The 24,380-nt window shown below is 41.1% G+C and overlaps 1 protein-coding gene across 2 annotated transcripts in view; it reads right to left on the bottom strand.

Annotated features, from left to right (window-relative positions):
- Positions 1-939: 939 nt before the first annotated feature.
- LOC138569505 (myosin-4-like) overlaps positions 940-24,380 on the bottom strand; it is a 73,154-nt gene continuing 49,713 nt past the window's right edge. The window contains exons 36-40 of one of the 2 annotated variants that reach the window (XM_069647539.1): positions 15,388-15,558; positions 15,188-15,292; positions 14,856-14,951; positions 13,929-14,063; positions 940-1,082 (exon numbers count right to left, since the gene is read on the bottom strand). In XM_069647539.1, the coding sequence (XP_069503640.1) occupies positions 1,062-1,082; positions 13,929-14,063; positions 14,856-14,951; positions 15,188-15,292; positions 15,388-15,558 (528 nt within the window). In that variant the 3' untranslated portion in view covers positions 940-1,061. Of the gene's footprint in view, positions 1,083-9,885; positions 9,973-13,928; positions 14,064-14,855; positions 14,952-15,187; positions 15,293-15,387; positions 15,559-24,380 lie in introns of those variants that run through there. The other variant, XM_069647538.1, reaches the window with a different exon arrangement.

Here is a 24,380-nt window from a genome sequence, read left to right as displayed (position 1 = left end):
TATATATATATATATATATATATATATATATATATATATATATATATATATACATATATATAGAGAGAGAGAGAGAGAGAGACAGTGAGAGAGAGAGAAAGAGAGAGAGAGAGAGAGATGTATACACGTTTATATAATGAATTTGTGTACGTTTAAGCTCCAGCCCTAGGATTTTACAGATGACAAAGGCCCTCTACCCATAACAAGCATTTCCATGATGGGCTTAACTGTGAGAAACCCAAAAAAATTCAAAGGCAAATAAATAGGTCGCGTGCCATCTGAAATACATTAAAGCCAGTTTCCAAAGAAAAAAGTGTAGAAGAGTGCATATTTTATGCTTGCTTGATTCTGACAAATGTGTAGGTTACCTAATTCACAAAGATGACCTCCTCATTTCTCAAGTACCATGGACCAACGCAAAAAGTGTGATGTTCTGCCCCTTTGAATGAATTTGTGTCTCTAGCCGCCAACACTATTTTATCATGGATGGCAACCCCCAATTGCCTTTAGAGATGTGAAAAATTCCCCAAAGCCTCTCTGATTGAGGTGTACAAATGCTGCTGGAACTGATATAGCTGTTTTCCCTGTTTAAAGAAACTGCACAGAATGTTCAGATATAACCCTTCTGTAATTGTGCAGTCCCCTGCACCATCTCTAAATAAGTGCAGGGGAATGTGTGGCTTTTTCTTGTACTCTTGATCAAAATAGGGATCGGAGATGGGCACATTCTGGTCCCCTCTCGCTAGAGCGTGCATTCATGTTCGGGAGAAAAAGTGTCTGCATTGTATCCATCCTTAGTTAAATGATGCCTACTATTGCTAAAGTTTGTGAAGGCAAAACAAGTAAAAGGTTTTTGCTGCAAATTATGTTATAAGGACACGACGTACAGTGTGCTGGCTGTGAGCTACGATGTCAAAAGACCAAAAGAAGAAGACATGGTTCCTTTTGAAGCATTTATTTTTTAAGTAGACATTCATTCAACCTCATAAACACGAAAGGTCGCAAAGAATTACATTTTGAAAAATCTCAACTTCCTTTCTCATTCATTGATTGCTGCATGTTCATTCTTCGCTGTCTCCTTCCTGAAAAATAAAGTATATTTTCAAACATTGAATAAAATGGAGGAACACTTCCATCCTTGGCTGATTTCATATGGGAATATTTCTTTTTTTCATTTAATTTTGTAAAATACGATCTGGTTTGTATCAACCCTTACACATCTATGTTCGAAAAAGAAGGAAAGGTATATAAAAACAGTAAATAGGAATATGCATATCAAATAAAACTAAAAACACACATTTCACATAAAAATGTACCCTCCTGATGCCAGCATCCATTATAAATGTTTAAAAAACGGATAAATCGCCATAATCAATGACATTTGATTTCCCAAAATCAATCTTGCAAAGGTTTTCATTGCAATCATAATGTCCTTATTCACACATTTTGTAAAGACAAATCTTCTTAATACAGTTGAGGGTTTCAACAACTTTCCCTTCTTTACAAAACCGAAATACCCACTGGCTTTTTACATCTCCCTTCCTTGAACCAATAACGTGGCATGTTGGAAGTAGATTAAAACGAAATAGCATGTGAGGCAGAACCAAAGCACCATTGGAAGAAAAGTATATGAACATTTAGAGAGAGCATCTAATCAATGGATAATCATTGAATAGTTACGAAAATGTAACAACGAACAATATATTATTTGTCACTGTTGGTGTCTTAGTTGAACTATACTGATTTTGCCAAACAGCATAATCCTTTTGATTAAATAAAAAATGTTGGAACTGTATATTCCAGGCAATTATAACACTTGTCTTAATATTCGAGTTCCCCAGATAGAGAAAAGGGGTACTAAGGACAGGCATTAACATGTAAAGCCTGTCTCAATACCTTATTCTCCGATCCTGGGGGTTTACATCATTTCTGCAGGCACAGTGGAGGCATAGAACAGGATATACATATACATTATCCATGTGGATTGCTGCTAAGGCTGCACAAAATGTGTAAAAACCAATGGATTCCTATGAAATCTGCCTATGTTTAGCAATAGGTAAAAGCAGTCATATTGCATAGAAATCCATGCAAAACGTAGTGCAAAAAAGTGCTGCAGTGATTTTGCCTATTTTAACACATTCTTTATGCTGTCTCTCACTAATGTATAATATTGCTGGGAGGAGGCTCTATAGCACAGAAGTGCAAATGTTGGCAGTCCCCTCCGTGCAATTAACACTTTGGGGAAAACAAGTTTGACAGACTACTGCTGTACAGAAGTGCAGGGCTGAGTGTTGTTTAAACCACCTACTGATCCCCACATGAATACTAAACCAGCAGCAGTTCCATCCATAAAGGTAAAACAGGCACAGCCTGACAGATATATCTCCTTTTCCTCTTGTGGTAATTCGACCGAGGGCAGGCTATAATCTTCAGGAGCGATGTGAGCTAGCAGAAAGGCTACCAAACAACAATAGTGCTGTCTTCCCAAAATAATTGAATGTCCAACCGAGGTTCTATAAAAATAGGAGACTTTAATTAAACAAAAAATATACTCAGAAAAAGGAAAAACACTATGATCCCCTCTCCCGCAAGAGACGACACAGAATATGCTATGCAGACTTTAAGATGAAAAAGTCACTGTATGTGTGAAGAGGGGGAGACAGGCAATATCTTCAGCAGCAATATCCAAGCCCAATGAAGATGTCTTTAAAAAGGTAAGGAGTGGTGTTCTTAAATGTGGGCCAGAACCACTAAAAATACATTTAAGGCTTGTTCTGGAGTCTTGGCACCATTGAGACTGGCTTCTAGGTCCTTAACAATAGGTGGAGTCTGTGTTAAGTCGATTGTTTCCAATTAATCGAGTGCTTTGAGATGGTCGAGTCAATTCAGGAGGGTCCAGCCACACGATGGGGAACAGCAACTGTTATTGGCTTAAATCAGGTGAAAAGCAGGCAGGTAATTTCCAGGGCTGCGTAGCTAAGCGGTCGACAAGGTTCAACAATGTGATGCAGTAATTCAGGAGTGATCGGCACGAAAGCTGCTGGTGTACCGGCAGGCAGTAGTCAGGTCAGTGCCTCAACAGCTCAACGGCTCAAATCGGATCAAAAAGCAGTGAGTTTCACAATCAGCTCCGGGAGGCCTGCAACAGCTCGAAAACTACTTGAAAGCGGTCAAGTCAGCTCAAAAGCAGATTGAGGTGCGGTTTCCAGGGATAACGTTAGTCCTTGTTCTGCCCTTCCCAGCCATGAATGCTGCCAGAGAGAGATCACTTGCAGGGCCTTTCACCCAAGTGAGCAGGATCCTGGTTCCAGTGTTCCGTCAGCGAGCAAGCCCTGTTCACACAGCAGTTCACCTCGAATGTTCCTCTGGGATGAGTGATGGAAGGGTCTTTTATGTTCACCTCCATGGAAGAGAACCATGGGCAGACTATACCAGGCGAAATCCTTCATCTTCTGCAGTCCAAATATGATTTGAAAGGGGTTTTTATTCCTGTTTATGCAGAACCCAGATTGCGCCCCATATTCCTCTATGTCCTGCAGGAGTGCTGGAATTGAGTGTTCGGGATGGGAGACATAGACCAGAACATCGTCCGCAAACAACGCTAATTTGTATTCTACCCCATGTCGGAGGAGCCCTCTAAATTTTGAGTTTCGCCTAATGTTTTGAGCCAGCGGCTCCATGATTAGAATGTATACAAGCGGGGAAAGGGGACCCTGACCCATCACGTGCACAACTCCCACAGACATGGGGCCTCCAAGCTGCGCAAAAAGGCATTAGATACTTAGGTATACTGATTACGAGGAACCCCCAAGAGTTATATCAGTCTAACTATAAAGCACTGTGGTCAGTGATCCAACAAGACCTGGACAGATGGGGAAAACTAAACCTCTGCTGGGCAGGTAAATTCACAGCGATTAAAATTAACATCTTGCCACAACTCCTTTTCCTTTTCCAATCTCTTCCTATTGTACTCCCCAAGGCCTTCCTGATCACGGTTCAAAAAACTCTGCTGTCTTTTCTGTGGGATAATAAATAACCACGTATTGCCTAAAAAGGGGGTTTTACCCCCTTATATAATCAATCTGTCACGTCCAAGCCTTCTGTAAGGTTCCAATCTGGGCTGCTGTGATTAGTTTATTTTACTGATGATGTCAGTCTCAAACCCATCCCATAACTGTAACTTCTCTTCTGACTACGTTAATTCTGCCCACTCTCCTGTCTGCCTTGCATCAAAGAGTCTCTAGTAATTACCACCCTTGTGTGACTTCCCTCTCGCTGGGATAGCCTGCCATAGGTCCTCTCTATTGCCCACTGTAAGTCAGATACTGTTCTCCTGGAAGGTGACACGTCTTTCCCAGGGAGAGCAAAGGCTTTGCTTGGATGAACTCAAATGGTCTGTTTGGGTGAAACTCAGTCCTATACAGTGAATACACAGAAGGCCCTGGCAGAAGGAGTCACTAGAAACCTAGCTTACAAAAGAAATACACAAATGGGTTTTGGCCATTATAACTGTAGATTGTGAGAGACCACTATGCCAAAACTAGACATGACTTATACTTAGTTATTAATCTCCCACCAGGTCCTGGCACAATTATATTATTTGGATCAGGGCTGCCTGTGGTTAAGGCAGTCCCTAGCTGTTGAAATTTGGGTTCCATCAGTCTGTTGTAGGTATGCACATGGTACTCTGTTACTGCCATGTTGCCAAACTACATGGCAGAAGCTGAGGGGTGTCAGTGGACAGGCTCAATAGAGCTACATGTTTGCACCATACTTTTGAACCTTGAGCATTATGAAAGTGTGGTCTGATTAGCAAATCTCACTCTCAGGGATAGAATTGCCAGCATCATTTTATGTCAAATATCAAAAAAGGCTAGTATGCCCTCACAGATCGCATTCCATCACAATAAGCCCTTATATATTTAATCTTTTATTGAAAGAATCTTTGTATTGATTTTCAGCATATATCAAATGAAAAAGAGGCTCACATTACAAGCAACATACTTGAGATTTTTCTTAGATGAAAGATAGTGACTGTGTAGTAGAGCTGATCGCTGTCACCTCCCAATCCCTTCGCAAAATGTGGTGCAGTATGGCTAAGGAAGATGGAGGATCTGAAAGGCAGCGCACGATACAGATATGAAGCTGCAATAAAGCAGGCAGCAGGAAGCAGTGATTTTGGAACCACAGGAAGTTAACAGACATTATTGCTGGAGGTTGGAAGTAGAGGACACTCCAAAAATGTTGGTCATGGGACAGCTCAAATGCGGCATGAAGCTGAACCACCAGCTCCGGGTCTCCTGTGTATCTGCCTCATACTAAACTGATGCATTGAGAGAATGAGACAGAGTAACTCTGATATCCTCAAACACTGCAGAGTTCTGATGTTGATTACATTAGGCATAGGATTTCTTTGAGCATCTCAGAAGGGTTAGGTAGGAAGGAGCTTGACACCTGCTTAGCTGTAACAGGCTGTATGGAAGAGGGGGTTATTGACACAAATAGTTTCTGATGAGATTCCTCCATGTATCTGCACCCCTCTTTTCCTGGTATTCTTTTGCCTTCCGTTCCCTTCTCTCACTCCGGACTTAAATTCATGAAGTCACACTAACTGAATTATAAGAGTGTAGTTTGTAGTCCCCTGTCTGACATTCGGGGTGAAGAGTGGTATATCCAGGGTTGTCTTGTGGTGCTGCCTGTTAAGCAATGCTGGACCTGGGGACAGTGAGGAGATGAACCCTTGGTTTTACCCCAGCACACCTCTGAGGTATTGCCAGGCCTTGATGCCCCAAATCTAGACCCAAAACCCTTAACTCATAATAGAAGTGTGACCTTAAAACAAAAATCCCTCCCTTGGTCAAGTGATCCCAGATTTAGGAGTTTAAAATTGACAGGTAGCTAGTTCTAAGGGAACAGGGACTGAAGAGGCTGAAGAGCAGTGAGATAAAAACTGAGTGTGTGTGTGTGTGTGTGTGTGTGTGTGTGTGTGTGTCGCGCACACGCATATGTGTGGTCTATGCTGTGCAGGAATTCCTCAAATTAGAGAGCACTGTCCACAAATGAGCACTTAGATGGAACCATGGAGCATGTAACTGCACTTCAACAGTCACCTACTCGGCATGTACAGAGAAAGATTTACAATATAGCGACCAGCCTCTATGAATTCTCACACCACGGTTCTATGTAATGGAGCAGAGGCAGCAGAATGGTAGGGAAGTCACCAACGTTGATCTTTGAGACATAAAACCATACACACCTGAATGTAGTTCAGCAAAGCAATCGCTGGTGGCATGGCCAATCCCCTATAAATGGCACAAGTGGTTTCAGGAGTGTGGGTATCTGGAGAGAGTGGAGGAGTGCATCAGGACCAAATCAGATGGAAAAGAAGGTGGTGCCGGATATCATAGAAGGTAGCCACACAGAAGACGGCGGTAGAGCAGAGAGGATATGATAACTAAGGTGTAGTTGGCAATTAAGGCATTGAGGAACATCAAGGGGACGGAGGAGAGTAGAAGGAGAAGAAAGACAGTAGAAAGCAGGTGACAACCGAGGAAGAGAGTAAGGTGCAAGAGAAAGACTAGGAGGTTTAGGACCGAAAGAGACAGAGAGCAGTGGATCACGTTGGAGAAGACCTCAGAGGGAGAGAAGTGGGGAGATACGGCCAAGGAAGGGCTGTACCAGAGAGAGAGAAGGAGTAGGCAAATCAACAAGCCTCAGTAAAGGGTACTGAGGAGGGACGGGGGAACAAGCATGTGACGAAGCATCGAGAAGCTGATACAGAAGACGAGAATGGAGTACAGTGGAGAGGAAAAGAGAGAAGTACAGAAGGACACTTTAGCCTTGAGATCATCTCATTGAGTAGTCAGAGGAAAGCAGGGTTTTGGGAAGCAGTCTGGTCCCCAAATAGAGATAAGAGGTACAATAACAAGCACAGCCCTTGCACCAGCCGAAGTGGCCCAGCCCCTGGTGTAATCTCTGGGGCTTTGCATGGAAGTACTCAGCCTTCTCCTTTGCTGCTACCTATGCCTAACTTGCAGTAAGGGACTTAGGTGGAAGAGTCTACTTAAAATCTGCAAAGCAAGGAGGAGAAGCAGAAGGACCAATGTGAAGAAGCAAGGAACCACAAAAGCATTGCATGGACTCAATACCATAGACTGTGAGTGACTGAAAACTGAAAGGTACTTCTTGGACCTGATGTCAGGTTGAGAACCATTGTGTTGCACCAGGAGATCAAAGAGTTGTTCTCATCCCAATGAATCTGCATTGCTTAAAACTATAATGTATATGTTTCAGTCTCATATTCATTTTGCTTGGCTTTGTGAAAGCAACAATGGGTCAGTTTAAAGCCTAACTCAAAAACGTGTTCTCTCTAAATGGAAGGAATGTGAGAATGACAGGTCCAGTCGAGAAAAAAAGAGCGTTAACTATGGTAGAAAGTCAAAGGGCTGTACGCAGATTAGTTTCATTGAAGTAACTCTGGACTTAAAAGTTCTGGGTGAACTACAGTATTAACTGGGACCTGAAGCCTCGTTGCATCAGAGAAGTGGTAGCTCCTCAGAGGCTATAAAAGAGCATGACTTTGAGAAGAAGCCTTCACCAACAAAGGTTAGTTACATGATGGGTCCAAACAACCAGAGAAGCCCTTGCCTAGTGGTAGAAGTTGGGATTTGGAATGGTGATCTGGGAACAGTCCTTGCTGCTTGTGCAGAATAGTCAGTAATAAGGGAACTAGTAGATCCCTTGATTAATACATCCATAGAAAGATAGGTGGGTACAGGGGCCCGCAGGCGCAAACTGATTGAGGGGTGGATATAGTCTCTGTACTTCTCTGGGCTTACAACTGGGAGTACCTCTCAAAACGAATTCCTGTCCAGATAAATTGCTACATATATAAAATGGATAATGAGTAAAAGTAAAGGTGATGTAGATACTTGTTTGGTAGAGAACTCGGATTAATGCATTATAGTGAAAGGGGCAGGACTGACTGAGCAAAGAAACCAACGTGGCATTACTCTATACCTGATTTTGTAGGAAAACACTGCATTACTCTAAATGCATTAATTTCACACAACAGGCAGAAGCAGACATCCTAATAAATTCAAGGAGTGAGGACACATTTCTAAGACATAATCAGGCTATTTAATAGCAAAAAGAAGGCCAGGACACTGGAGGTGTGGATGCCGGACAGTGACAGAGGGGCATGCAGGAGAGGAACCATTTCCCCCAAACACCTTTCTGAAAAATATGAGGAAAATTAACACCACAAAAAAGAAATTGTAGGTTTGATACCAATAATTGAATGCATCCTGTTAGCCTCTATAACAGCAGTAGAGAACAATTAAACCATCCAGCTTCAGTACATCAAGGAGGAGAGGAAGGAGATGCCTGTATGAGGACAGTGTAGAGGTAAGGAGGACACTGACGGCTGATTCAAGTGATAAATGAGAAAAGGAAGATTACTGACAGAAGACAGCAACAAGATGAGTCAGTGAGGGAGTAGATGAGGTGGGGTGGTGAAAGTCAGGCAAAATAGTCTACTCTAAATTTAGAAGCAAAAGGAGAAAAGATAGAAGGTTCTACAGAATACAACTAAAAAAACAGAGAACCTAACAGTGGGGCATGATGTATTACAAAACAGTGATTCCAACCAAGGTGCAATTCAACCGGGAAAAATTAAGATGCCAGCTAATGAGGAAAATGGGGTTAAGGAATTTCTGAGATATGCAAGAGAAGAAAGGACTGAGAAATTTGACAGATCAGAGCAATGCTTTAAAAAGCTATGAGATGCAGTGACTAAATTGAAGCTAAATCTAGTTAAAGTTAAGGATAGGATAAAACATTTAGAGGAAAGTGAAAAGAGGGCAACTGAGCACTGGACTGTGAGTGTGCAGGAGATAGGTAGAAATGAGCAAGACCTTTGCTCTGGCTGGATCAGGTGAGAAAAGGCTGTAATTGGTTTCTTCCATAAGGAAGTGAAATGACAGAAAACCTCAAGTGCGAAGAGCACTATTATGAGAGGAGAGGAGGCTATTAATTTGAAACACGAAGTACAGAGGACTCACAGCTTTCCCACCTGTAGAAAACCAGATAGGAAAAAAGCCCTGAAAGGTACTGGTGAACTATATCACCTGGCTGAGGGCTTCACCTTTCTCGTTTGCTTCAAGACGGATAAGAATCAAAGGCAGACAGAGAATATGGTGAAAAAGGGGCCTGAACATCATGCATGACATAGGATGCATATATCCCAAAGAGGCATACCACAGTAGAATATTTAAATACTCTCCTACAACTTTAAAATGAATCCGTGGGGTGTGAGGGACAACAACAAAGGGAGTATATGCCAGGGAATGAACCGGGTGCTTGCCTTATGAAGAACAGAGTGTGGGATGCATAAAACTGGGAGTTGGTAAACACAACTCCAAAGCACATCAGCAAGGGGTGTGAATATGAGAAAAGCAAGTCTGTACAGAAATCCTAAAATGTTAGGAATAGCAAAATAAAATACGATTACACCGACAAGAAAGCCATATTTGAGAAACTCTTATACAAATGCATAAATATCTAAAATCTTTCACGTGGACTATCATTGGGACCAGGAATTGTTTGAGAAGTACATCTTTTATGGAACCATTAAGATATTAGATATGAAATGTATATTATTATAAGAGACACACTTAAGGGGCAAAGAGGGACTTAAATGGCAGAAAACACAATGCGTGAGTGAACATATATGCAACACAAAACTTAAACATTAAGGGCAGTGCCTGCCATTCCGATTACAATAAAAAACAGGCTTACTGGTTATAGCCAGAGTGGAAGGATTTGGAGGCAGTGTCCCAATAGCCTCAGCGTATTGTCCAAATGTGGCAAGATTTCCTCCCAGGATTCTTTCATTTTGTTCTATGCCCCAGACTTGCCAGAAACGTCAAACATATTAAGTGCTCTGTTGCTTCCCAAAGCTACTTTTGACCTCTGTAATTACCCAAAATAAAAGAAATGTCGACCATCTACTATAAAACAGTGGCATTTCATCTTCCAGCATATATGAATCATGTCCCATAACAAACATATCCCAAACATTTTATAGCAATAGGACCTTTGTTGATGTGTCAGGTTTTCTCCATAGTCTTGCACTTTCCTGTTACATTCATCTTAGTATTTGCTCTGCAATCCCCATATGCCAAACCCCAAATTATCCAGCATGTCGTGTTGAACAATATCACATGTTTCAGGTGTTATTTCGAGCTAAAAGTCTCTTAAGGTTGGGCATTCTCACTGGGCATGTAAAAGAGAACCTGTACCACCACATCCTTTCTAGCACATTGGACTATTGCTGTGAGATATCTCATATAGCATATTTGGGGCTCTATAGCACCGGCTTGTACTGTACATCTAAAATGTGTAGACTGGGTGAAGATTTTGGTATCCTTGTACAAATCACCATGCATTCCTCCCCCTCCCATTGCACATTAAAATCTCTTTCCCAGGCGTGTATGTTCCCCAATTGCTCTATATATTTAAGCTTCATTAGTTCCTTAAATATTGCTGATATCAGTCCCCTCCAGTACGGTGCTCCCGGTATAATGCTTTCCATAGGTGTAAGCTCTGGATGGACGTTAGATTTATTAGAAGGGTGCATTAGCCATTGATGCAACTGGAAGTATTCCAGATGGTCAAACTCCCATACTCCAAAATCTGCTTTGCATTTCTCACAATCCTTATTCCTTCCTCCCTCAAACATCTTCCCAATTTGAGTACACCTACCCTGTTTCAAGGCCTATGGCCTTTTCTTGTAACGGCGGAGTGAAACTGATGTTCCCGTATAGCGGTGTGAAGGGCGATGGAAATGTGCCGACCCCCGGATCTTTGTGTCTTCATTCCACGTATGTCAAAGTGATATTAGTGTGTTGGTTTCACACTATCTCTGGCATGTAGCCATGGTTGCTTCCAAATGTGTTTTACAGCAACAGCTTGCTCCATAAAGAGCCATGGTTCCCCAAATTCTTATTGGGTCCATTCTCCCAAAACTCTTAGCAGGGCAGCTTTGAAATAGCTTCCCACAACCGGAATACCCATACCCCCTGCTCTCTAGGTCTTAACAGAGTCTTTGGGTTAACTTGTGTATGTTTCCCTCCTCAAATATATTCGAAAAAAATATTTTGAATATGTATTAGTGGGTTCCTAGGTATAGCCATGGGGAGGGCCTAACAAAGATGACGTAGTTTAGGGATAATGATCGTTTTCAACACTGCAATGTGGCCTATCAATGTATTGTACAATTATTCCCATTTGCCTAAGTCTTGCTAAATAGAATTCAGCATTCTGGGGTAGTTACCGTTAAAACATGGCAAGAGTTTAGTAGTTAGGTTAATGGTATTTAACATATTTCTTCACCCAATGAAAAGATTACCTTTGCTCTAAAATCTCTACTTTAACTGTGAGTATTAGTTCAGCGTTAGGTTCAGAATATGTGATTTGGACATGTTAGGCTATCCAGAGTTTCTGGCTTTACGTTTATCTCTCTCCTCCAGAACAAAAGTCCCTCCATCATCATCAGCACCTCATCATCTGCCTCGTCTCTCTTATGTACACTGAAAGAAGTCCTGTAGACAGCACGAATAAAAGCGGGAACAGAGACAACCCTGTTTTGTTCCCTTTTCCAACTTGAAATCTCCAGAAAGTACCCTGTTAAATCTGGCTTTGCGGCTTGGGCTTTGGCTAATATCATTGTGATCATTTTTGGGCCAAACCCAAATCTTTCCAACACTTTCTCGAGTCTACTCGATTGAAAGCCTTCTCGGCATCTACTGCCAAGAGAATTGCCTCCAGTTTGTATCGTTGGGTCTTACGGGTTGTGTGAAGGACCTTTTTATATTGTCAAAGGTATTTCTATTTAGAATGACCTTAGCGAAAAATCCTTGTATATAATCTTGCATCTGTGTTAATCAATGCGATTGGTGTGAATGAAGCACATCATTGAGTGTCCTTTCCTGGTTTGGGAATAACAGTAATGTTCTATTCCATCATTCCCGGTGAGAACATCCCAGTATCCCTGATTTGGTTAAATAGCTCTACTAACCTAGGTGTCAATATTGAGTAGATATTTGTATTAAACGTTGCTATAAGGCCATCAGGTCCAGGTCGTTTGTTTACCGTGAGCCTCTTAAGTGCTTCTGAGACTTTCTTTATCGACATTGTGAGGTGTATGGAGCCTCTTTTTTGTTCGTTTTTTTAAGGTTTCCTTTGCCAAGTATGCCCCCTGCTGCTCAGCCGAATATTCATCTTCTGCGCAAAGGGTAGAAACTAATTCTTGAAATACTTTGTGCTTGTTCTTCTCTGTCCCTACCACTGATTCATTGTCTTTCTTTATAAGGGGTATAGATGTTTTGTTTCTTTGCTCATGCAACTGTTGTGCTAAAACTGTGCAACTTCTGTTACCACACACAAAGAAGCGATGTTTGGCTCTCATAAATGTGGCTTAGGCCTTACTTGTTGTTAGTGTGTTAAGCTGTGCTCTTACCATTGTTACTTGCCGCAGTGCCTTAGCACACCCGGTTTCTTTGTGTTCCTTCTATAGTTCGGTGGGGCTATTATGATTAAGAGCGCTATACAGTAAACAAGTTGGAAGAGTGAAGAATGCCATAGAATGTTGCAACTGAAAACTGTACGAATACCTGTGGAAACCCATGTATCTAATAGTGCATCCTAAATTCTACAGAACTGTTGGGCTAAATACTGTTCAGGCCTTTGTGAGCTCAATGGTAGAAATCGCAAGAATCCAAAATGTCCTTTTTTGTCTACAAATCATGAACTCTGAAAATGCCCCATAAATCCAGATAATCTTTCAGACAGTTTATCTCATCCAATCACTTTTTCAATGAAAACCAAAAATTAAAGAATTTGTGGTAAGAAATTGTATGGCCAGGTTTGAGTTTTTGCTGAAGGGGATAGTCTCAAGTTTGAGTACTTAAATTAATTCAGATCCACCAATTTATCGAAAGGCTTTAGATGCACAAGGCGGAAGCTAAAACATCAATCCTCTTTATTAAAAATTCTGAATTGTACACAAGAAGAGACAGCAGTGCCCCAAATTATCTGATCTGAAGAAATCATTTAAGAGATGAAAAAGACACAAAGCTATAGGAGGAATTACTAATAACACTGCACACCATGATGCCCCAAGCACATGTGGAATGGCAGCACTATCTGAAAGTCTGTAGTCTTTACTACACCCCCCAAGAAAGGGAATTAGATGGAAAAACTGGCTACAATCGAATGTCAGAGATGCTATAAGGAGAATTCGGATGATGTGCACATCTTAGTGGGGTCTCAAAGGTAAACATCTCCTGGACCACAGTGGCTTGGATAATCAGTGAAGTGTTAGCGAAAAAGATTGAGGTTAGTATCGAATTATTCATCTTTTGTGTACAGCAACAGAGAATTTGAAATATCACTAGAGGAAGACCACTTGTTATATTACATGATGCTGTTAGTGACTTTTCAGATTATGAAAGAGTGAGAGAGAGACAAGGTCCCAGAGGTAGTGATGTGGAATATTTGTGCGTGAAACGAGCGATGAACCTTAATACAACTGGAGGTCTGATCAGTTGTGAAAATGCAAGCATAGTGTATGTTTGTTCTCCACTGCTGTTGACATCTTCAGATTGTACAATTTGAACGAAGTCAGTCTAATTTGACAAACATAAATACATCCACTGATTGCCATACCACAAACACACAAAGCATTTCCACAGCTGGGTTTTCCTGTGGAACCTTTAATGGCTCTAAATGATGAGTTTATAAAAAAGAAGCCACATACTTCAAGACAAAGAAAGACTTGTCTTTGCTCATATTTTTTGCATAAATACTTTGTTTGGGACAAGGTAATGCACCAGGAGATGGAAAGAATAGTTTCTAGAGTATCTCACCTTGCTTCCAATATCACGACTTTTGGTCCTGAGTTTATTTACTTGTGATTCTGCAATGTCAGCTCTTTCCTGGGCTTCTTCTAGCTCGTGCTGTGTTTTCCTGAATCGTGACAGGTGTGAATTGGCTTGCTCTTCCTGGTAAAAGAAAACAATGATACAATGTACATTTGGAGGAATAAAATGATGACAGAGAAACAACTCTAAAGAACAATATGTCAGAAATGTGTAGATGAAACAGTGGGTTTTACGTTGTCACTATTATTCAGATCTTAAAGGTGTGGCAGAATGACAGGTGATGGTAAATATCCCAAAAGATCTGTAGGGACTCATACGTAGGTGTAAAGAATATTGGGGAGATACAAGGTTGTTATTGTGTTCAGGAGAAGGGATTTTAGAAGGTTATCCTTCAATAACAATTACAATTGTTAGATTCTGATGAGGGGGATTAGGACGTGGAAGGAGTGACAGTGTTTTATTGGTGGCGGTAGTTGCCAGATATGTTAGGGATTGGCCCTGTTCATCCAACACCCCACATTTCTATCACTGCACACATAGACAAGTGCAGCATTGAAGAATTAATTAGGTGATTACACCCTCCAAGTCCAAGTGGTTGCCCTGGGAGATCTCTGCTTGTTGCAAGTAGGTGGATCATTCAGTGGGCCCCCTCACCAAAGAACTGAGTGAGCGAAGGGGAGACCATAATCTCTCTCTGACAGAAGTGGCAGAATTTCATGGTAACCCATTTAATTGAAGCAATGCCTGATAGTTGAATAGGTGCTTTTAGGTTCTCACATATAGCCAACATTTTGTGAATTAAGCAAGTGGATTCTTTGACTAAAATAACTATTTAATAGTTTCAAGGTAAAATTGAGGCTGCATAAAATTATTTGCTTACAGCATTTGTTGACATTTGGTAATTTTACGTACAGTTTCCTCTGCTTGTCTCTTGTAGGCTTTAACTTTCAGTTGCAATTTGTCTGCCAGATCCTGAAGTCTCAGAACATTCTTCTTATCTTCCTCAGACTGCAAAAGAACATTCATGAACAAGTTTTAAATTGCAATGTCATGCTGATAGTTCAAATTATTGCACTGTAATTATTCAAAAAAATTCATAAGTAGGCACAACATGTATAATTTCATTTTTCTACTCATTAATTAAACAATATATTAATTATGTTAACAGTTCATTAGCCCTTTGAACAGAACAATGTATGTATGTGTTGTAAATTAACACATAAATCCAAGAAGAATTCAGTCACCTGGTATGTTAGCTCTTTAACCTTTCTCTCGTACTTGCGAACTCCTTTAATAGCTTCAACTCCACGTTTCTGTTCACATTCAAGTTCATTTTCCAGTTCGTGTACCTGTTGGGTAATTAAATGCAGTGTAATGGTAATGTCATATTAATGATGTACACCGTCCAAGCCCTCTTAGTGCGAATCCTCAGAAGTAAACTCACCCTACTCTCCAGTTTCTGGAGCTGCTTCTTTCCTCCCTTCATTGCAAGCTGCTCAGCTTCATCCAGGCGATGCTGCAGGTCCTTCACAGTCTGTTCTAAGTTCTTCTTCATTCTCTCAAGATGGGAACTTGTATCTTGTTCTTTCTTGAGCTCTTCAGCCATCATAGCAGCCTTAACATGAATACAATAATCAATGTTTTTATAGCAGTTGAGATGTGAGTGCAAGCCACAAAGAAAGCACGCAAATAAATGTATCAATGAAATGAATCCCCATACTGACCTGCAATGCTCTTTTGTCTTTCATCATGTCACGAAGCATATTAAATAAGGTGAAATGTATATGGAAAACCTCAATTCATGGGCACTGAGTACCGTTTCTTTCATTTAGTTTGCAGCGCAGGGCCTGTGGGTAACTGTTTTAGGTCACCAGAGAGTTCTGAATTTGTAAACTCATAGTCGATTAAAGAGTTTGGGCTGAAGAATGTAATGGCATGTTCAGTTTCTCCTCAGTTCATTTAATTAGAGACTAGAAAAACAAAGAGACTCTGAGATGCTCATTTTCTTTTGCCATAGTTGAGATGAAAACAGTTTGGGGCAGGATATCAGAAAGGGCTACAAGAAATGAAAATCAGACAATGCACTGTTTTTCCTTGTAGAATTCACCATCTTCTCAAAGGTGACCTGCACATTTCAGCAGGATGCGTGCCAGCAAAAATGTTGCGCTGGCCAGCCCCTTGCATACATTAGCATCAAGAGTAATATAGGAGAGGCTCCCAGCACCCAACTGACTGATGGGAGCGCTGTTCACAGTGACAGTCTCTTAGAGGAGTGGCACATCTCATCTTTTTCCACGAAAATATTTAGAATTTGGTCCTTTGGCTTAGTTAGTCACTCTTTGTTTGTTGTTTGTTTCACGCTACGCTATCAAACAGATTGCTAAATAGGCTTTTTTCAGACAACAGTAAATTGATGTGGTTTCTGGCTGTCCCCCGAAATGAGTTTATTTTAATTTTATGTAATTTTATTGAATTTTCGTACTGCTTTCCTCAAAGTGTGTATAGAGTTAAAAAGATGGCACACATAAATACAGCGTGAGCAAATTGATCATAAGACAATTGAAAGTAATACGAAGTAAGAAGAGTTTCAATAGGTGGAAGACAATAGATGTTAAAGGAGACCAAAGAGAAAACAAAATATCTGGTTAGGATAGATAATGGCAAAGATTGGTGGATCTGATGAAGGGGGTCGAAGAGGGGAGGAAAATTAGAAAACCTATAGTGATTATCAGAGGGTAGAGGAAGAAAGGATAAATAAATGCAGAAAATGGAATTGGGGGTTGGAACCAGAAATTAAGGAAGGAGTCGAGTGCTATGGTAAGAAGTAAGAACGAATTATAGGAAGAAACAGAGTGATAGGTTTGAAGCCACTCAATAAAAACGGTATCAGGTAATAATGTCCCTATATATATATGGTCGCCGTACATAATGTCACCGGTAAATCTTTGTGGCGAGATTATATTGGTGACCATATATATAGGGACAGGGGATGCGCGGTTGCGGGGTGTCCTCCACTCCTTGCATGTTCCATGTACTAATGTCTCCGTAAAAAACGGCAATTTTTCAGTGAAATTTTGCATGGCGACATTTTTGCGGGGACATTATCACATGGAACCATAAAAACAGTGAATATATGTGGAAGAGAAAAGAATTAAGCACAAAAATCAATGCATCATAGAACTTACAGAGAAAGCGTGCAAAACAAGAGATAACTAGAAAGAAAATAGGATAGGATAGAACATATACAGCACTGGTATAATGGCGAAAACCGAAGAGTTTTTATTGCACACAAAACGTGCTTTCAGAGATGAATGGTTACGTAGGGAAATGAAGAACAAAGATTAACAAGGAGGAATAGAGCCTGCATTAGTGAAACATGCAAAACAGCCAGATAGGTCACAATAATTGTAGTATACACATTGCATAGAGGTTGCAAGTAGGTGTAAGTTGTAGCTCTCTTTCAAAAGTGCACCAGAAGCAAGTGCTCAAGCCTGAGTGCATACAGGCGTGGATGCAGCTGGGAGGGTGAGGACCCAAATCCATCAGGCATGTTAGAGGAGGCCCTCCAGAGTGAGTGTATATTCAGATGCCAGTTTGAGGAGTCAGGGGTCTAACAGTGTAGATGAGAAGTGCGGGCCACACAGGAAAAAGCGGTAGTGCCAGTGCCAATGCTAGGCTGCGTGGAATGTTCCTTGTGGCCCGTAGGTTGAGCTCCAACGTCCGCCAGATGAGTGCTCTCTTTATGTGTTGCTTTGGAGTGCATCGGAGGACGAGTGCTGATGTCAGCAGCCCTTCTCAGTCAGCTTGTGTTGTTGGAGGGAGTGGTTTTGCTATTGCACCGTTTTTCCTCTTGTACGCCGGCGAGGCATGGAGTGCCGAACCCGGAATGCATTGGTGGACAAGTGCAGTTGCCAGTAGTTGGAGGCAGGTGGGGGCATTTCTGCACCGATTTCAGACTATATTGTAAATGAAACTACTTATAATGTACAATCTTCGGAGCAAATGTTTGATGGAAGATATGCAACTTGCCAGCCCCCCACCCCCGGACCAAGTTATTTTTGAGAATCTCAATTAATCCTTTTTTCTTGATAACTCTGCATCATCAGCCAAAATGTCATCCCAGTGTAGGAACAACATTTTAGACATTTCTGGACAAAACGCTCAAGTGCCTAACTCCTCCACACGTGTTTTGTCTCATAAAACTGTAACGGACATCATGGAAATACCTGATGATGACGTTGAGAGAATTAACCCAGTATGCGATCTGGCTAGGGTCAGAGATCTGCATCCCACGACTTCTAATCCCATCATCGACGGTGAGGGGGAGTTATTAAATATAAATATAGTCCATTCGGATATTTCACCTTCAAATACTCCTGCAATACTCAAAGAATGATTGGGATATTCGCTTCTCGACAAGTATTCCATTGCTTCGAATCTAGACATAGTTATATGGGAGAGGTAGTACCTGGAGATATAACGAATTTGGGCCCTACTTCCATCTCTGCCCTGAACCGTGATCTCACATCTATGATTAATCTTTATGAGAATATTAGACTTGCGGTTAAACAGCATACCCAAATTCCTACCACTATTCAGGCTAGCCTTGATGTGCTTTTATTCAGACAAGAATTGTGGATTTTTACAAGCGAGAATAATGCCAACCAAATTGCAGAAGGTAAATATCCACCTCTTTTGGAAGCCCCTTTAAACGGTCCTCAGGAAGAACCAGGGCTTCCTCAGGTTAGTAAAACTGAATCAGTGGTTATAGTTGAGGAGTCTGTAGAAAGTATATCAGATCTTTGCAAACTGATATCTGCTACCTCTCCCACTGTGCGGTAATCTGTCTTCGAAAGTAAAATAGCGCATAAAGAAAAGAAAACCAAAAATCAAAAAAGGAAAAAGAACCTTAACAAAAAATCATCACAAAGGTTTGTAACATTTCTAATGATTGAAGAAGCATGGCGCCATACGGCCACGCATAACTCACAATCACAAAAGAGCCAAAAAAACAAGAAGAATAGCAAAAATAGAAAAAATTGGAGCCGGGAGGTGCCTATGGAAGTGACTCCGCCTTCCTTGGTGGTGGAAATAAGTGGTAGAGCCCATCAAACTGTTATTGAGGCGAGACAGCCAGACATCTCTACCTATTTTGTGGGCTAATATTCATAAAGGAGTGGCAGCGACAAATTTACTTTTAAATATGAGCCTAGATCAAAGAAACACGCCTGTCACTTTGTCACAAGTAGAGAAATTACATATCCTGGCGGATCTTATTAAAGTGGGGAACTTTCACTAAATGAGTGAGACGGCCGGTCAGATAGCAAAGTGAGCTAAGTGCTTGCCCCTAATATCTGTGCTCATCTTCTGTGGCAGTTCGAATCCTGGCAGTTCTCAACTCAGCCTTTCATCCTTCCGAGGTCGATAAATTGATAGTAAAACTAGGTGGGACAATAATTTCTTCTGTTATTTCAGTGCTCTGAGACCTATGGGTGTGTAGTGCTGTATAAGAAATAAATAATTATTACATCCCTACTGGTCAATCGCTAATAAGAGTCTATTTGGGGCAGAGGATGGACCCAGATGATCCTCCTTTAGCCCTAAGTGGCCCAATACAACATATAGGCCCACGGTTCTGATACTTATTGTTGAATATGTACTACAGGATAATATTAGGACATTACTTCATCGATCCAACATATTAGCACTAGTGTACGACATTCCCAAACTGAGAATCATTACCTCGCAGGATATAACACTGATTGTGTTATTGGAGGATAATCTCTTGGACTTGGTGTCACTTGAACTGTCTTCGAGAGTTACAAGAGATATGTTACTTTCTCAAACCGAAATCTTCAGGTCTATAGGATATGACATTGCACCCAATTTGGCGAACACATGGGCCCGTCCATGATACATCTACGTATGGAGAATAAGAGTAGGGGCCTTATAGGACTCGAGGACTTAAGAATCACATGCCCCCCATACGAATCGACAAACTGTTAATATTTCTAAGAGTTATTTGGGGAAGGCTGGGGAATGGTCCTGGCTCCCTGCAGCTTTAATTAACTCACAAAACAGAAACACTTAGGCTGTCATTATGAGCATGCCGGTCTGGCAAAAAGTGGTGGTAACAACGGTTACTGGCACTTTTATCGGACCGGCATACTCTGAGACTACTGGTAGGGGCAGTGAACAACCAGCAGGCCTGACCTGCAGGTAGTTCAGGCCCCTACTGGCAGATGATTCACTGAAGCACTGGCACCGTTACAAACAGTACCATTGCTTCAGTGTTCCCATTCCCATGGAGTCTGTGACTCCATGGGAATGGGAATTTACTGTTCTGTCCGTAATATCGGGCGGTGGAAACGGTAAGCTGAGGTTGCCAGTAGGCCGCCGGTATTACCGGCAGCTTACCGGCAACCTTCTAGTGAGGCCCTTAGACACGTTTAGTCCTTAACAGAGAGTGTTATTTGAAAGGGATCTCGGAACTCTGGAGGGCCCAGACAGCTGTGCTCAGATCTTTGTAATGTGCTCGGGAAGTATCATATTATTTTACTTCAAGAAGCGTGGCTTTAAAGCCAAATTTATATTTATGGTTTCCAGGTTTTTAACGAGAATGCTATTAAGGGACCTCTGCATCGACCAACGGGAGGTCTTTTGATTGCAACTAGATATTCTATAGGACATAGGGCTGGTAGAATATGGGACTCCTATCAAAACCTTTTAGCTATTGAATTTAACTTGTTGACAAGCATTGGTAATCTTTGGTTTCTTGTTTTGAATATGTATTGGAACCCTAGGAAATATAATATAGATTCCTTTTTAGAGAACATTACCATAATATTAGAGGAATGTTTTTTGAGGCCCAACCAAGGCTTTGTTTTATTGGCTGGTGACCTTAATGCTGTTCGATTTGAAGTTGTCCTGGATGAGTGGAGTGGCAATGTCGACGTCCTAACTGTAGGAAATGCGAACGGTTTGATATGGTCTACTCTCTTACAAAAGTGAGATCTTATCAAACTTAATAATAATGTGGTAGGGGATTTGGATCGGGCCGGCACTTTGCGCAGAGGGGACATTTCTTCATGCATTGATTATATTTATGAGTGCCCTGACTTGCTTAATAAGTGCCATTGGTTCAGTATTTTATATACTGATTTAGTGACCATAATATCATGTCTGCTGAATTCATGCTTGAAAGGAAAATTACAGATTCAATGGGAATCAATGAATTCATTAAATGATGCTATGCTATGGATACTTGTATAGCGCTTGCAGCTGGGGCGTCCAAGCGCTGACCATTGGTGAGGGGCTGAAGGGAGAAAAAGAGGAGAGGAAATTACCTAAATAAAAAGGTTTTCAATCCTTTCCTGAAGATGAAAAGATTATTTATGCATCAATGATCAAAATGCAACGCTGTCTACAGCTTAGTGATTGCATGCAACGACCTTCCCATTGCTCTTGAACATCTGAAGCGCCACTCAGACAAAAGTGAGTTCAGGGACGTCATTTCACCAAAATGCCAGGGGTAGTGGAAGTGACATCACATGACCCTGGACCCCTGATGACATCACAGGAAGTGATGTCATTTGACCCCCACCCCGAAGTGATATCGCGGGAAGCGATGGAACACGACCTTTCACCCGTTCACAAAACAGGAAGTGGCATCACATAGCATTGTACACTACGAAAATATGGTTACGATATCACTATAATGTGATATGCATTTCATACAAGAATGGATCGCCATATGCATCGTTAAGATCAGTGTGTATAGGTCCATATTACCAAATTACTGTGAATGCAAGCAGACGTCCATGACCAAATGATAATGATGTGTTATTCTATAGCACTTACGCTTAAGCGCTTTATATAGAAAAAATATACACCCAATATCACCCAACCTGTGTTGGTACTCATTTATCGACCTCAGAAGGATGAAAGGCCGAGTTGAGGCATTTAAGAACAGACTAAATCAGTGACTCACCCCCTGAAGTGTGCCTGAAATAAACCTTTAATGAGTCTAGCAATTATTGTATAGAATTCTAGAAAGACACATTATTTGGTATTCCTATTCTTTCTTATTTAGGGTCAGTGCTGAAAGTGTTAGACTTGTCGCACTCCTGTTCTTATTTTTCTTCTTTTTTTTAAGGGGCCTGAACAAGAAAGCCAGCCACTCCAGAATTAAAGAGCCACATGGTGCTGGCCACAGCCCAGGAGCTTGCATTACAAAAAAAAAAGAATAATAATAACAATTCTTTTTAAAAAAAATTTTTTTAGAGGTCGCAAGGGAGATCACAGAGGTCACAAGGGAGACCTCAGAGGTCGCAGTTGCGACGTCTGGCGACCCCTAAATGACGTCCCTGAGTGATTTGTGAGACGAACGAAAAGCCTGTCGGCAGTGTTCCAGATTTTGAGCTGCGAGTATTTTACTCCCTATTTTTAAACTTTGAGAGTAAACGTCATTTTAAGAGAGTAAAAATCACTTTTCTCCTTTGCAAGAGAGTAAATGTATGTGACACCGTGCTAACGTGTGCAAATGTGCAAAAACTGTATGGAAATCATTAGTAGGCGGCAGCTTTCTGCATTGTGTCAGAATACACCTTTCATTATTTCTCTAAAGTCTGGCCATTTGATCTCTCCTATATATATTTAAATGTTTAAAACACAAAAACCTAGCCAATTACCCAGTAAAGCAAGCATGTATTGTATTGTGTGTTTTGAGGTTCGATAGCAAAATTGTCTTTTGATGTTTAATGAAAGTCCTAATTTCCTGAAGCTATTACTACCTGATGGTATGCAAATATTATGATATTTGGTCTCGGGAGGATAGCTCAGCAGCAACATGCTCGCATTGGAAGCAGGATGGCACGGAGCAACAGAGGTTTGATCCCTGGGTCCACGCTTAGAAACCTCTGGGTATTAAGCACGTTATAAATAACCTATCATATCATATATCTTATCATACAACAGTGCAGAGAGGCAAGCACTCCACGCTAAATTATATACCTAATTTCATGGTTATTTATGTAGCACTTTTGGTAAAGCGCTGTACGTAGAACATATTTATAACAATTATCACCAAACCGAAGTCGGTACTCCTTTATCGACCTCGAAAGGGTGAAAGGCTGAATTGGTCTTGCCAGGATTCGAACTTGCAACCAACAGATCATGCACAGATTGCAGCTCTCAGCCGGCTGAGCTATCTTATTGGCTAACATCCTTCAGAGGTCGGTAAACTGAGTATCGACTGAGGTTTAATAATCACAGAATTATCAAAGGGCCAGGTTTTGCTGAGTTTCTATTTCAATTACAAATGTAACTTTCATTTGTTGGTATTTCAATAGAGCTTGCACTTCCTTGAGAGTCGGGTTTTGGATGATTTAATTGTAGTATTGAAGATTTGAGAGGCTAGAACACCTGGTGTTACGACGCTCACCCTTGAGCAAAGACTCTGCTGCCACTGGCCATTTATAATAGGGTACCCCATTGACTGCAAGGTTCAATGGATGTAAACTAGACCGTGCATAGTCATCATTTTACACACTGTTTTTTTAATTGGAGTGTAAATAAAATTTTAAGTGTAAAAATGATCTTCCTCTCCATGATTATGCACACAGCACCGGAACTCTGAAAAAAACAATTGTGTAATACTGGTTTGCTTTCACTACAAAATATAAATTCTCAATTGCATCTTAGTTTTCCATCTTATTAATTATACAATCCTAAAATGCTAGGAAAATAAATAGGCACAGTGCTTCTGTACACACTGCAGCAGAAACTGAATGGAAAGAAACCTTTCCTTTTGTAATGGTGGGCAGATTCTTTGTTTGAAAGGCTTCAGAGAAATATATTCTGTTTCAGAGACTTTTATCCATGGCTTGAATTACATCCATGTAGATAAAATGAAAAGCGTTCTGGTTTCTGTCAAGTAACCTGACCTTTGCACTGCCCTCTGCTCTAAACTTGTATGTAAATGTACACAGGAAAATAATAAAGCTGTCATATTTACAAGATTTTCATGCATCAGAAGGCCTGATACGCACCTTATCTGGAGGCCTGCCTGTAGGGGAGAGTACAGTTGACATTTTCAGGATAGGTATTTATGACCAGTATTCTGGAGGGCCTTAAAGACTACTGTCAGCGTTTTGAACTGAATTCTTGCTTCTTCAGATTGGGGAAAATATGCATTTTAGAAGGTATGCAGACAACTGCACGTGCAGCAGTATTTTGATTTGTCTGCATTTTATTCAGAACATATTTAGGGACTCCTCCTCAACACCTAGGCCATCACGTCACCCCTCGTGCCACCAGTCTCACTGATCGCCACCCGCCTCTCTCCTCCCTGCCAGCTGATACAGATGTACCCCTTCTCTGTGCCCCACCCCCTGCTGTATATCCTTTCTGTTGTTACCGCTCAAAAGCGCTCCGTTA

Source organism: Ambystoma mexicanum, chromosome 2q, assembly GCF_040938575.1.
Source record: "Ambystoma mexicanum isolate Mex_15411 chromosome 2q, UKY_AmexF1_1, whole genome shotgun sequence".
NCBI classification, from domain to species: Eukaryota; Metazoa; Chordata; class Amphibia; order Caudata; family Ambystomatidae; genus Ambystoma; species Ambystoma mexicanum.
The sequence above is the reverse complement of the archived record's forward strand: the minus strand, read 5'-3'. Positions and strand labels throughout refer to the sequence as shown.